General features: G+C 33.1%; 1 protein-coding gene across 9 annotated transcripts in view; it reads right to left on the bottom strand.

Annotated features, from left to right (window-relative positions):
- The window catches only part of clocka (clock circadian regulator a), a 110,119-nt gene that overhangs the window by 50,262 nt on the left and 45,965 nt on the right, over positions 1–13,892 (bottom strand). For 5 of the 9 annotated variants that reach the window (XR_015517436.2, XM_087296320.2, XM_087296326.2 and 2 more), the window contains exons 3-5: positions 5,472–5,536; positions 4,617–4,828; positions 755–847 (exon numbers count right to left, since the gene is read on the bottom strand). Coding sequence is in view for 7 of the 9 variants with exons in the window: in XM_087296320.2 (XP_087152446.1) it covers positions 755–774 (20 nt within the window). In the remaining 2 variants the exon portion in view is untranslated. 9 annotated transcript variants of the gene reach the window in all.

The following is a 13,892-nucleotide window of genomic DNA, read 5'->3' as shown; positions in this document are numbered from 1 at the left end:
ATAACGTACACTTGGTGGTCTTCACTGTAAAAAAATTATGTTTGTTGAAGCTTGAATGCTTTAAACTCACTCAATGTGTTTAACAGGAAAGAAATGCCATTAATAAACGTTAAATGGTTAAACTTTGCCGTTAATTTACAAGCTCGTGGTCAACAATAGTGCATGCTTGACATTGAGACCCTGCGATGTGACTATTGAGGATGTGCATATTGCGATATTGATGCTTAAACGATATATTGTCCAGCCCTAGTTACAACTTTTAGATTAAATTAGGACATTTCAGAATTTCTAGTAGATACATTAATGTTGTTGTGGAGTAAAGTTAATTCAACTTACCGGCTAGGATGTTAGTGCTCTGTTTTGATGTGCTGGCCTTTGCAAACCAACATTAAACTAAAATTCCAATACTCTTATCTTTACAGAATATGTAAAAAGCCTGTCACCTGACTAATACAGTAAATAATAAGTGTGCGTTTATTAATTATGCTGACAGTGAGTGTTTTTGGTATAAAACTAACAACAGAGTATCTCTGATGCAAAGCGTTCAGAGCATCTGATGTAACTGTAAATATGGTTAGGCTGCTGTTATGAGCTGCAGAACAGGAAATGCTTTGCCTTCAAGTGAACTGACTATATATGACCGCCTGGAAATAACGATGATGTTTATGAGCTATTTCATTGTCATACTGATGTATTGTGGCTGTCCATAGAATCAATTAGTCAGAGAATGGTTTGAGGTCAAGAAAGGACTTACCGGTCTATGCTGGAGGTCATTTTTGTTGTGTGTTCAGGGTCGCAGTTGTAGAGAGAGGACCTTTAAGCGTGAGGTAGACATTTGTACATAAACCTTGGAAATAATAATAATAATAAAGAATCAATAAATACAGAATATTTGTGAGAATATTAAATGCATAAACATAAAATCAACATGAAATTTAATAATAAAGGATGTTTAATAAATACAACTGAAATGTGTTTTACAGTTGGGCTCAAAAAAAAAAGTCTAATGCAAAAAATTATTATTTTATTTTTTAAATAGATTTTAATTTAATTAACGGTCTCTCCTTTTCCTTTATCTAAAACAAAAATATCTGTCTGTCTGTCTACCGACTGACAGACCAACCGACCTACCTACCTACCTACCTACCTACCTACCTACCTACCTACCTACCTACCTACCTACCTACCTACCTACCTACCTACCTACCTATCTATCTATCTATCTATCTATCTATCTATCTATCTATCTATCTATCTATCTATCTATCTATCTATCTATCTATCTATCTATCTATCTATCTATCTATCTATCTATCTATCTATCTATCTATCTATCTATCTATCTATCTATCCATCCATCCATAAATACATTATCCATCACTCCATTTTTATCCAACTCTCAGTAAATGTATCTACTTGACTATCCATTTACAATCCATCTGTTCATCTGTATCAATCATCCCTTAATCCATCCATCCATCCATCCGTCCGTCCGTCCGTCCATCCATCCATCCATCCATCCATCCATCCATTTATCCATCTATCCATCTATCCATCTATCCATCTATCTATCTATCTATCTATCTATCTATCTATCTATCTATCTATCTATCTATCTATCTATCTATCTATCTATCTATCTATCCTAATGACAAAGATAAAACTCCCAAAAGAAAGGATTTTAGTTATTATGATAATACAAGGTAGTAGTAAATAATGCATGATATTTTCAGGTATCAAACAACTTCAAAATATTCAGATTTAACAATATTTGCCATTTGATTTTGGCATTTGATCCATTTCAATTGCAAAATATAAATATTTGTAACACATGCACATTTTCTTTGCATAATTGACTATCACAGTATGGGCATCATGGTTCGGTTCATGCACTCTGACGATGAACACATTCATTTCAGATGTGCCAATCACTGAATTTAGAAAGAATCACTGCAGTGCTACAACTTCACAGCCATTCACAATGACTGTGTCTTTGTGTCTCAAAATGTGAGATGCAACGAAAATGGTTCCGCAATGTTGCCGTTGTCATGCCAACTTGCTACTGTAAACAAAAGCTTGCAATCCTTGCCTTGCTTGCAAAAGATCTTTTTATCTTTGCATAGCATCTACAAATGAGGTGCCTATGTGTGAGACAATGAAAAAGACACAGGTGTATAATGGTCACGCACATCCATCAAGTATGTTTACACAGAAAAACATTGGGAATATAAGATTCTTTCTCATTTGGTTCGCTCATTAGCTCGTTATAGATGGATACAGTGCTAGCATTTTTATTAAAAGAGATTTCAGTTCTGCTTACTGAATCTTAAAATTAATGCTCAATTAATGCATTTCTGTTGTTTAGGTCCAGGAAAGACTAAGCCGATGCCAAACAACTAGCATTGACGAAACCAAATAGTGTTGTCTCCTTGCATTGGCTCACGTCTGTTTTGTCTGGACCAAAAGGCTGCCTGTAAACACACCTGAACTCGACTGAAACAAAACGCATTATGAGCCTGCATAGAAGGACATGTCCTTCCCAAAACCTTTTGGTGGCAGTTGTCCGTTTTCTCCTTCAAAACGGGAAACCGGAACATCCGACGCAGGCAAAGCATACACAAACCAAACCAAAGTGTAGTACCATTATAACAGTAATTGTCATTCACCACGGAGGGATTCGCTCCTGCAATTATGTCTGATAATCTAATAATCCACATCGCTTGCAAATATTTTAGAAATGTAGTGATATTTCAGCCAGACCCAATGTGTTATTTCTTGACTTGAATTGTTTACTTGCTACTACGGCTGGGTGATAAAATCGGTATCGATATTTATTGACCGAACACCATTGTCAAAAAATGTTTGGTATGAAGTTTCAGTGTGAAGCGCTACAGTTTTATTAAATGTGACCGCTGAGCATGCGCTTAGAAGAAATGCTCATAAGCTTAGGGTGTAAGTTTGTTATTTCCAATAGAAGAGCACGAGTAGCACGATGTGCACATGGGAGCTATGCGCACATGGTGTGCACGCGGCGTACATGTAACACGTGCATTTTCCAGGTACACCTAGTTTAAAACATCTAAACTTTTTCAAATGCTGCGAGCACACTGCAATTCATGCAAATAGAAATAACTAATCTGCTTCACACTTTGTATGGAATATTTGCATTTCAGTAATGGCAGACTAATTACCTCAGACAAACACAGCGCATCCAAACACTGCAGTGCTTTTTACTTTTCTCCATAAACTTGTATCATAGCTGAAGCAATGGTTTGCCTATTTGTCATCCTCTGAGAAAACGCTTGATGGTCACCTAGTCATGAGCGCAGTCCATTGTAAACGGTCAAGGAATTCACGTGCACACGCTTGACACTTCAGGTCAGAATATCAACACTTGAAAAAATGTGTGCCGTATAGCAGCAGTAAGGAGATTATAAATTAAAAACCATGTAAAGATGCTGCCAGAGTGGCTTTTTGGTTTATTTTCTTGTTCATCCCAGCCACTAGCTCCTCTACTCCACTAGTCATTCAACTTCACAATTTGTAATGTTGTAATATGCATTTGAATAATGATGGTTGTTCCTTCACTTGAAAGCTCAGATTTGATTATCATTATTTGTTTTGTTAACAGAGTTTGAGGTTTACTGTATCATTATTATTCACATCTTACAGATGTTGATCTACCAAAAAGTTTACTTCGATTGTTCAGGGTTTACACTTTACCATTGCACACACTTTGTAACATTTTATACATCAAGTTTAAGAGTCTCTTTAACACTTAAGTTCATTTTATTATAAAGAGATCAGATATTTTGTTTGACTATTAAAACTATGTGCCCTTGTAATGTTGTTGAACTAAAACAAAGTGGTTAAATAAAAAAATCCTAATATTCCTAAATGTATTGTTAAAAAATATTCAATAATTATGGATACCGAATGATATAAAACATGATATAGTAATCTTTTTTTTTAAATATCGCTCAGCCCTACTTGATACGTTACTTTACTAATGCAATGTCAATGGTCGATGCCGTTTCAACATGCTGAATCGGGACAACCAGGACCAATGCTACACCGACGAGAGGAGACGTGTGGAACACACCAAACCATTTAGCCGGCCCATCTTTGGCTTGATGTGTACCGGTCTTTAGGAGAGGGTTGTTATAAAGTTTCATTTTTCATTACTGTACTTATTTTGTACTTTTGTATCACAGAAAGCTTTTCAGCTCTGTAGCCGATTGTGACAAAACACTTTTGCCGGTTTAAAACGTGCAGAAAAAAAACGAGCATTTAGGATTGTTGAACCAAACCATGAAACCAAAACCGAGATATGTTCTGAACTGAGAATTTTGTGTATCGTTACACTCTTAATATACTTTATCAGCAGCAGAAAAAATGGTATTTTGTGTGCAATTTTTGACGTCCTTATTTTGCTCTATTGTAGCTAACATTGCCCCAGAGGTGATATTGTCAGCTCCAATAAGATGAATTGCTTGCGTTTTTTTCTCATTTGCTAGTCATTTTGGATAAAAGCACCTGCTGAATTATTAAATTAAGAAGTAACAATGATGCATGAGGCACAAACACTTGAATAATTGATTGAAAAGCAAACGTACCTCCAGGCCTGCCTGCAGTAGTGAAGGAAGAAAGGAGCTCTGGAGAGGACAACTGAGGACAGACAGAAGACAGAAGGTGAATATGAGTAAATATGAGTGTTTCTGGGAGTCTGAGGTCAAGGCTGAAAAGCCCGCTGAGGGTCCCGGTGGGGTGTATGAGCTTTCAGTCGGGTGTGAGACTGGAGGCACCACATGTTAGCACTGCACACCTCCTGAAGAGAAAAAAACAGACAAAAAACACAAACAATCTAAGCTGTCGCCATACATTTCAGATGTCAGGTCTGTAACATGACTTATACACAGTTGAAGAAAAAAATTGATGAAATATAACAAGTAAAATAAAATGAATAACTAGAAATTAGTTAGAAATATTTTTTAAATAATTTCACATGAGAGCTGATCTTTTTGGCTTTAACTGTACATTTATTAATAAATAAAGTAGTAGTTGGATATTTTTTTTAATACATTTATTTATTTTCATACTTTCTTTTACAGTTTGAATTGATTTAAAGTTTTAGTAATGAATAGAACACCTTACTGTACATCTCCAAATGATATATATCATCCGAAGATGATCAGATGAAGTTCCTTAAATGCATTGTTTTATGATCAAAGCTCTTTATTGCATTTATTGGGGACGAAACATACAACGGACTGCAACAATGAATTATAATTGTATTAAAATCATCCCCTTTTAGCATTATTTTTACTTTGTCAAGCTAATGGCATTAAAATAACTGTCTAGACATATATGATCAAAAGTCTAAATTCAATGACAGACTTATCCCTTATAGCTGACAAGTTATAAAATGCAGAGAAAACTGAATTACATAAAATTGCTTAATTTGAACTCACTTATGTCATTATTTCTGTAATAGCAGCAACTCTCCTGAACCACCGTAAATCTGCTGTTAAATTTGCTGAAACACAAAGAGAAACATACATTAGTCACAAAAACATAAAAACATAAAAACCTGCAAAAAAACAGAAGAACTATTCATATATTTGCATAAAAGGCAATAAAGAGTATATAGACAGCACAATACAGAGCACAACATATATGAGTAGACTCCTCATAAATCTCATTTAAATTAATATTTTCTAATAGATGCTTTACAATATTATATTTGTGCATATACATTAGACCAATCAGTACTGAAGCTAAATCTGGAGAAATAGCTTACGATAACGGTCAAAAATGAGTACACCCAAATGTATATGTTCGGGAAAAATATTGAATAAAATTCTTTAAAAAGTGCTAAATTCAAGAGAAACAAAAAATGATTAACATTTTGTTGAAATTTTGCAGTTTGTAATTTAATTCTCAATATTTTGCATGAGTTTAAATGTATTATCTTTCTATTTTCTAAAGATGTTCAGTGACAAAATATTATTTTGATAAACATATCTATTTAATAAATATGTTTTGTTCAAATGTACCAAGATATATTACCTATATTCACTGAGAAATTGATAAAAATATTAATTTTCAAAATGGTGTGTACTGTACAATTATGCTGAGCACTGTACATCTAAATTCATAAATCCAGGCATTCAGCTTTTAAATTGGTTTTGTTAAACTTTTAGCCATAGGTTATCATTAAAACAAAAAATAAAAACTAATTAAATAGACCTACTTTGCTTAGAATGGTGTTATGATATAATTTTAACAAATTAACCACATTTTTTGTATTAGAGTGGAAGTTGAAAGGTTAATAAAACCATCACTTTGACCCCTTATTGTTTCCGTGAAGGGTCATGACCTCAAAGTAAACTCATTATCATGGCAAACAAAAACCCTAATCTCTGCCAGAGCCACAATGACGGTTGAGCTGAATTATTGACCGACGGTTCTGTTGATCCTAAAATAACCGGTTCAGTACCACTGCGCCACTGTTGACAAGGCCACAGATGTTGTGATGTACTGCCAAGTCTGATAGACAACCTGGCAAGACTTTCTCCACAAAAGATAAACATTCAATACTGTAAACGCAGGGCCAGAGTCCAGCTGCTCTGAGAGCAGAATGAGGACAGGGCAGAGTAAAGGATGTCACTGGTGAAAACTGATGAAAGCTCGTCCCACTGGACTCACCACAGACTAGTTTACCTGACAGCTGTTTACTTGTTTGTTGCACTCATTTTGGTGTATACTTGTAACTTTTTTTAAAGATGTGATCCACTACAATATCATATTTTAAACTTTAGTTGATGTGTAATGTGGCTGTGTGAACATAAACAACATCTATGAATGTAACACTCTCAAAGTTCAACGCAAAGGGAGACATTGGATATATATATATATATATATATATATATATATATATATATATATATATATATATATATATATATATATATATATATATATATATATATATATATATATATATATACTTAAATAAACAAGTATATAAATAAACTTAAATTCGATGATTTGATTATCAACTAACACAATCTTCAATTGAAGGAATAGTTCACCCAAAATAATTGAATAAGTGTTTAAATTTTGATTATTTATTAATAAAATCATAAATAATTGTTATAAATATATTTTAATTTTCATCAAAATCTGTATTGTTGAATAAATATTATTATTTATATATAATAATAGACATTATATATATATATATTAAACCCATGCGCTTAAATACAAAATATATTCCATTAATGTGAATATATTTTCAAAATATGTTCACACTTTTGTACTAAACTCTGTTCATGTCTGCAAAAAGGAAGTAGTGCAAGTATACATGGTAAGTCCTAACAAAGCAGTGTTTCCCTGACAGATGCGGGACTCAAGCGAGGAAGAGCATGCGTGTCATAAAGTCACACACACACACACACACACACACACACACACACACTCACACTCACACACACTCACACTCACACACACTCACACACACACACTCACACACACACACCCTTCAGGCAACAGCTAAATATAGCAGCGCTGGTGCCGTATTGCCTTCACATCATTCATATAAGGTTTCCATGTCTTGAACCACAGTGATCAATGGCATCCTGCTCTTTTCATCAAGATGGTAAAGAAAGAAGAAGGCAGAACAATGCGTGTGATGATCATGTAAGAATTTATACAACAGTGTGGTGACCCAGTTGAGTTCCTCAATAACCACGGGATCATGATAAACACTGGGTCAAAGAGTGTGCTGATCAAGATCCCTACTATCAACACAAAGCAGCTCACGTGTCTAATGGTCATAAACGCCCTTACTGTTTATCAAAATAAAATAAAAAATAAACATAAAATAAAAACTTAAAAAATACTTTTAAAAAAACTTTAAAAATATAATAAAAAAATTATAAAATGTAAAAATTTAAAATTATATTAAATTAAGTTAAATAAATAAAAAATGAAATAAAACTGATAAAATTAAATTAAATTACTGAAATAAAATAATAATAATAATAATAATAATAATAATAATAATAATAATAATAATTAAATAAAATAACTGACCACCTAATAAAGCATGATTTTAAATGTCATTGAGTATTGTATAATTTTATTATTATGTTTAATGTTAAAAATAAAAATACAATTATTATTTTTATTAATAACAAGCTTAACTTATTTTATTGTGTTTTATAATTTCAACAATAATAATAATAATATAATAAATAAATTCAACTGTATTCATATTATGTATTAAATAAAATGAAAAAATAAATAATGTAAATAAATATATAATAATGATTAATAAATCCTTTAAAAAATGCTTCAAATTAAAAATTTAAATAAGTCAAATTGAATAAATGTACAATAAACTGCAAATTAAATGAAAATAAAATATATGAAACAAAGTTACGGTAAAAAAGTATACAATAAAAATGCATACGCATAAATACATACAAATAAACTGACTAAACCAATTGCCTTCATTAATGTGAATATGCTTTCATAATATAAACTCTGTTTATGTCTGCAAAAGGAAGTTTATTTATTTATACATTTATGTTTATAATCTATTAAAAATCTTTCTGCCATTACATCACTTGAAACAACTCCCTCAAAAGCACAAACTACACTTTCACAACACCAGTCAAATTAAACAAGTTAAGACATCAAGCAGTCACTGAATGTTCTCTAATGTGAAAGCACCCTTAAAACACCCAGCAATCTCAATCAAAACCTACTATTAAAAACAGTTTGTTTTGATTTTGCATGCGGCAGAGCAAAGTCTTCAGTCTGTCTCCCAGCACCGGCACTCATTAGTAAAACTCGTAAAACACAACCTTGGTTAAAGCACATTACTGTCAGTGTCTTCCAGCCAGAAACAGTTGCTCGCTCTTGTTTACAAGCTTGTACTTTATGGGCATTTCAATGGTCTATAAAAAGGACCGATAACAGCGAGGAGATTAGCGTAATGCTAGAAGTTAGCGTGACTTATCAGCTTCCACAACAGTTCTGGCACCGATTGGTTTTTCGTATGACATTCACACATGAAGCACCCACACACTCTCATGAGCACAAATGATAGTACAAAAAATAACTATAAATCACACACAAACACACACACACAACTACGTCACTTTTTATTTGAAGAACCATTTATGCTGTTTGCACATTAGATCAACCATTAGCGATGAGCTTTTTACTTTTAAGGAGAATTGCCTTTTTTCTTAAGACAAGACAGCGGGTGAAGAAGAAAAAAATAATAAAAACAAACAACATTTACAGTATCTCCACAATTCTCCTGTTGATATTTTTTTGTATTTAAAAGTTTTCTAAAATGCAAATTTTGTTTATTTTCACACATCAAATGCAGAGAAAAAACAAACAAACAAACAAAATGTATGGAATAAAATGTTTGATGGATAATATCCATCCATCCATCCATCCATCCATCCATCCATCCATCCATCCATCCATCCATCCATCCATCCATCCATCTATCTATCTATCTATCTATCTATCTATCTATCTATCTATCTATCTATCTATCTATCTATCTATCTATCTATCTATCTATCTATCTATCTATCTATCTATCTATCTATCTATCTTTCTATTTATCTGTCTATCTATCTAACTGTCTATCTGTCTATCTGTCTGTCTATCCTAATCAATCCATCCATCAGTTTGTCTTTCCTAATCTATCCATCCATCCATCCATCCATCCATCCAGCTGATATTAAGTATAACAGATGATAAAAGATGAAAGATGAGTTCTATTTGAAAGAATAAATAATTTCAGGATAAATTTATATGAAAATAGGCTGATTTTGTAGTGGAGTGCATCTGCATAAAATGTAACAGACCAAATCACAAGCAATGATTATTACAGTAAAATAAAATTACAAATTAAATAAATCATTTATGGCTTTACAGTTTTTAGCTACACATATGAAATACTTCATTCATTCATTTATTTTACTTTTCGGCTTAGTCCCTTTATTAATCAGGGGTCGCCACAGCGGAAGCAACCGCCAACTAATCCAGCACGTTTTTACGCAGCAGATGCCCTTCCAGCCGCAACCCATCTCTGGCAAACATCCACACACACTCATTCACACTCATACACTACGGACAATTTAGCCTACCTAATTCACCTGTACCGCATGGCTTTGGACTGTGGGGGAAACCGAAGCACCCAGAGGAAACCCACGCGAACGCGGGGAGAACATGCAAACTCCACACAGAAACGCCAACTGACCCAGCCGAGACTCAAACCAGCGACCTTCTTGCTGTGAGGCGACAGTACTACCTACTGCACCACTGCACCCCCTCATATATATATATATTGGACAGGTTTAACCTACTATGTAAAAGCATATAAATGATTTGTGATTTACCAACATTAGAAGATTCAACAGTTGCACCATTTCCAACCACAAATCAAGAATAACCACAACAAATCTGGCCCACCCATAAAAACAATGAATAGAAAATGTCTAACAAATGGCGAACATATAATAACCAGAAATGGAAATAAACATGTGCGAATATAAATGTACAAAATTATGCATGACACATGTTTTGTATACAAGCCTCATCCTATTATACAAAGCTGAAAAAACAACAGAGCAGCCACAAGAAAGTTTATTTAGATGGTTAGTTAAATTAGCAGTTAGCATTGTGTAGAGACAAAGACGGATGCTATAATGTTTTTATCTGGTCACCATGGACATGAGAACAAATCTGCTCTTGATGCCAACTATGATAATTAGAACTACACTCTCAGAAATTAAGGTGCATGAGCTGTCACTGGGGTGGTACCTTTTCAAAAGATACACCTTTGTACTTAACGAGTCCATATTGGTATCTCAAAAGCTTATTTGTACCTAAACATTCTAAGAGGAACACTTTTGTACTTTCTACATATTAATATGGTGCCTTGAGGTATTATAAAGGTACATATTAGAACCCTTAAAATATAATTAATATTATATATAATTATAAATGTGTAGCTTTCCCAGAGATGGGTTACGGCTGGAAGGAAATCAGCTGTGTAAAAAACGTGCTGGATAAGTTGTAAGTAAATTGATAAAGGAACTAAGCCGAAAAGAAAATGAATGAATGAATGATAAATGTGTAGCTTTTAAAAAGGTACCACCCCAGTGACAGCTCTCATACCTTTATTTCTGAGAGTGTAGTTATATTTGATACACATGCCATGATTTAATTTGATGTAGTTCAGTCAGTTTTATTATTAATCATTATTTCTAAAAATGATGAGTGAACACTTTATTTCAGGTGCATGAGTAAAATTTGAACAGTGATTAACTCTTGAATTATGCACACAAACACTTTGAGTTTATGAAAAAAACATATTCAGCTAAAAACAGTGATTTTTTGTTTTTAAAATTTTAAATAATAATAATAATAATAATGGAACAAAACAGTGCATTATTAGGCTGTTGTCACTTTAAGAGTATATGTATTAGGTCTGCACGGTGTTGGAAAAATCGAACATTGCGATATTTTTATTCTGCGATCTATATTGCGATACGACTACAATTTCACTAGATGAGAATAACTACTGTATTTGGAAAGAATTGATCATTTTTAGATTGATTGGGATGATCGTGTAGGGTAGTGAACAAAATATAATAAACAATCTACGAGCATAGATGCATTCAATAAAGAAAAAGATAAGAATTATAAACAGCATTTTATTGTTATCAGAGTCAAACTGTATTCAGGTTTACAGTATACATTGCATTGTCTTTATTTTATAAACAATTTTTAATTTGCCAAAGTCAAAAACAGTACAATGTCTTATGCTTGAATGCTTTTGAATCCCTCACACAGTCACATGCGAAATTATCAATTATAATCCAGACTCATTGATGTGACCACTGCAAATGGTCGATGTTAAAATGATATATATGCAGCCTTAATATGCATACTACCTAGGTAGCAAAGAGTTCTGGCCCAGATTTAGCATAAATCTGGCACAGAAGGCATTCATACAGCACTGACATACAGCATGGTTTGGCAGGGGTGGCACCGTCTTTAAGGCGGCACACAATACTTGGGCCAGAAGTAAATTGGCCCAGATGTTAATAATTGATATGTGGGACATTAATTTTGGTTTATCTTGACCCACATTTAAAAAACATTTTTATTATATTCAGATTTTAAAAAGTCTACCAATCAGGTGGCTTTGAGATATGGCCAGATATGGTCCATGTTTGGCCCTTATCTGGAAGCCAGACTTGTATTATATCGTTTACAGTTTATATAAATACTTAACCAGATGGGCATTTCCATATGTAAATGTGTCTTTAATCCTAAGTCAAGTGAAGTCTCTTTCTCGTTTTTATTTATTTACGTATTTATTTATTTTTAATAACTCCAACATGACCTTTCTTGTTTCTTTGCTCCACTCATATATTGTGATTATATATTGGTCAGCCCTACTAGTAATGATGGAAAGTTCTCTCCTTCTCAACTGTCCTTTCTCAGTTAGGTCTTGTCTTCTATCACGCCATCCTGAACACCAGTTATGTCCCCCTACTGACCACTACATGTGTCCACTGACCCAGACAACATACACAAAGAACTTAAATGACAACCGCCTAGACCCAATGCAGACACTCACGCAACATTCAGGACAAAGACGTAAACTTAAACGCTCACTTAAACAAGCAACCTGGCAAGATGAACATTAAAAGAACACAATCTTCATTTAAAGGAACACTTCACAGAAAAATCCAAAATGTAGTATATTTTAATATAAAAACAGCACTATTTAAAAAAGGCTTCGGCTTGTTTTAAATCACGTTCATTACGTTAATCCAACAGCAGGGTGTGTTCATATTTGACCCAACATTGGGTTCTTAACAACTCATAAATTTTAGAAACTATGTTGTTACAACATTGTCAGAAAAAAAGCTTTTATTGAAAAACTTCTGTGCAATATGTACAAGATTCCAGCAAAGCATGACAAAGATGTTTCTAGCACATATTCCCAGAAGAATTTTGAAAGCAATAGCATAATATATCCCTGTAGAACATCAAAAGGGATTTGAAAGCAAATCCACTAGGATTTTAAAACAACTACAGCTCTTTTGAGATTTCTGCAAACTGTCCAGAAGCAAACATTTTTCAGTACTTTTATTCCAAGACATTTTTTTTGTAAAAAGAGCACAGAACAAACAAGAAGATTCTGAAAAAAGAAAAACACACACCCCTAGTTTATTCCCACAGTATATATTCACACTTAGGTTTGGTTTGGTTGAATTAGTGATGTAAATTTCCACTAATTCCCATGATCAATCATTGTTTAATTTAACAATAAATGAATTGTTAGCCTTCAAAAAAGTGATATCTATTTCAGCCGGATTGGAATGACTGGAGGTGTAAAAGACGCAATCCTTTTTACTATAAATAAAAGGTTAGTTTAACTACGACATATTCATTTATTTCAATGTACAAGTTTCCATTCAGATTATATGCTAGTTCATTTCAGATAGTTAACTATTATTCATGCTTCAACTGACCATTGCAAGTTGTATCAGTTTAAAGAAATCTTTGTTGGTTGTTTGTGGAAAAACAGATGCCAAATAAATAAGTATCAAATCTTTTTTATGCATTTTTCATTTCCACACTACTCTTATTCCTTCAAGGGACCACGAAATAATATTTTTTCATAATTATAATATCATTTTGCACCACTTCAATAGTAATTCCACTATGACAACCACAATGGATATTTCAACTCAGATTTGGAAAGAAAATACTTAGGCACTTACTCATTGAGTGGCTGTAAAGTTCTCCCTCATTCATATTTAATAGCTGAATAGTAG

Source organism: Danio rerio, chromosome 20 (assembly GCF_052040795.2).
Source record: "Danio rerio strain M-AB ecotype USA chromosome 20, GRCz13ab, whole genome shotgun sequence".
Classification (NCBI taxonomy): domain Eukaryota; kingdom Metazoa; phylum Chordata; class Actinopteri; order Cypriniformes; family Danionidae; genus Danio; species Danio rerio.
The sequence above is the reverse complement of the archived record's forward strand: the minus strand, read 5'-3'. Positions and strand labels throughout refer to the sequence as shown.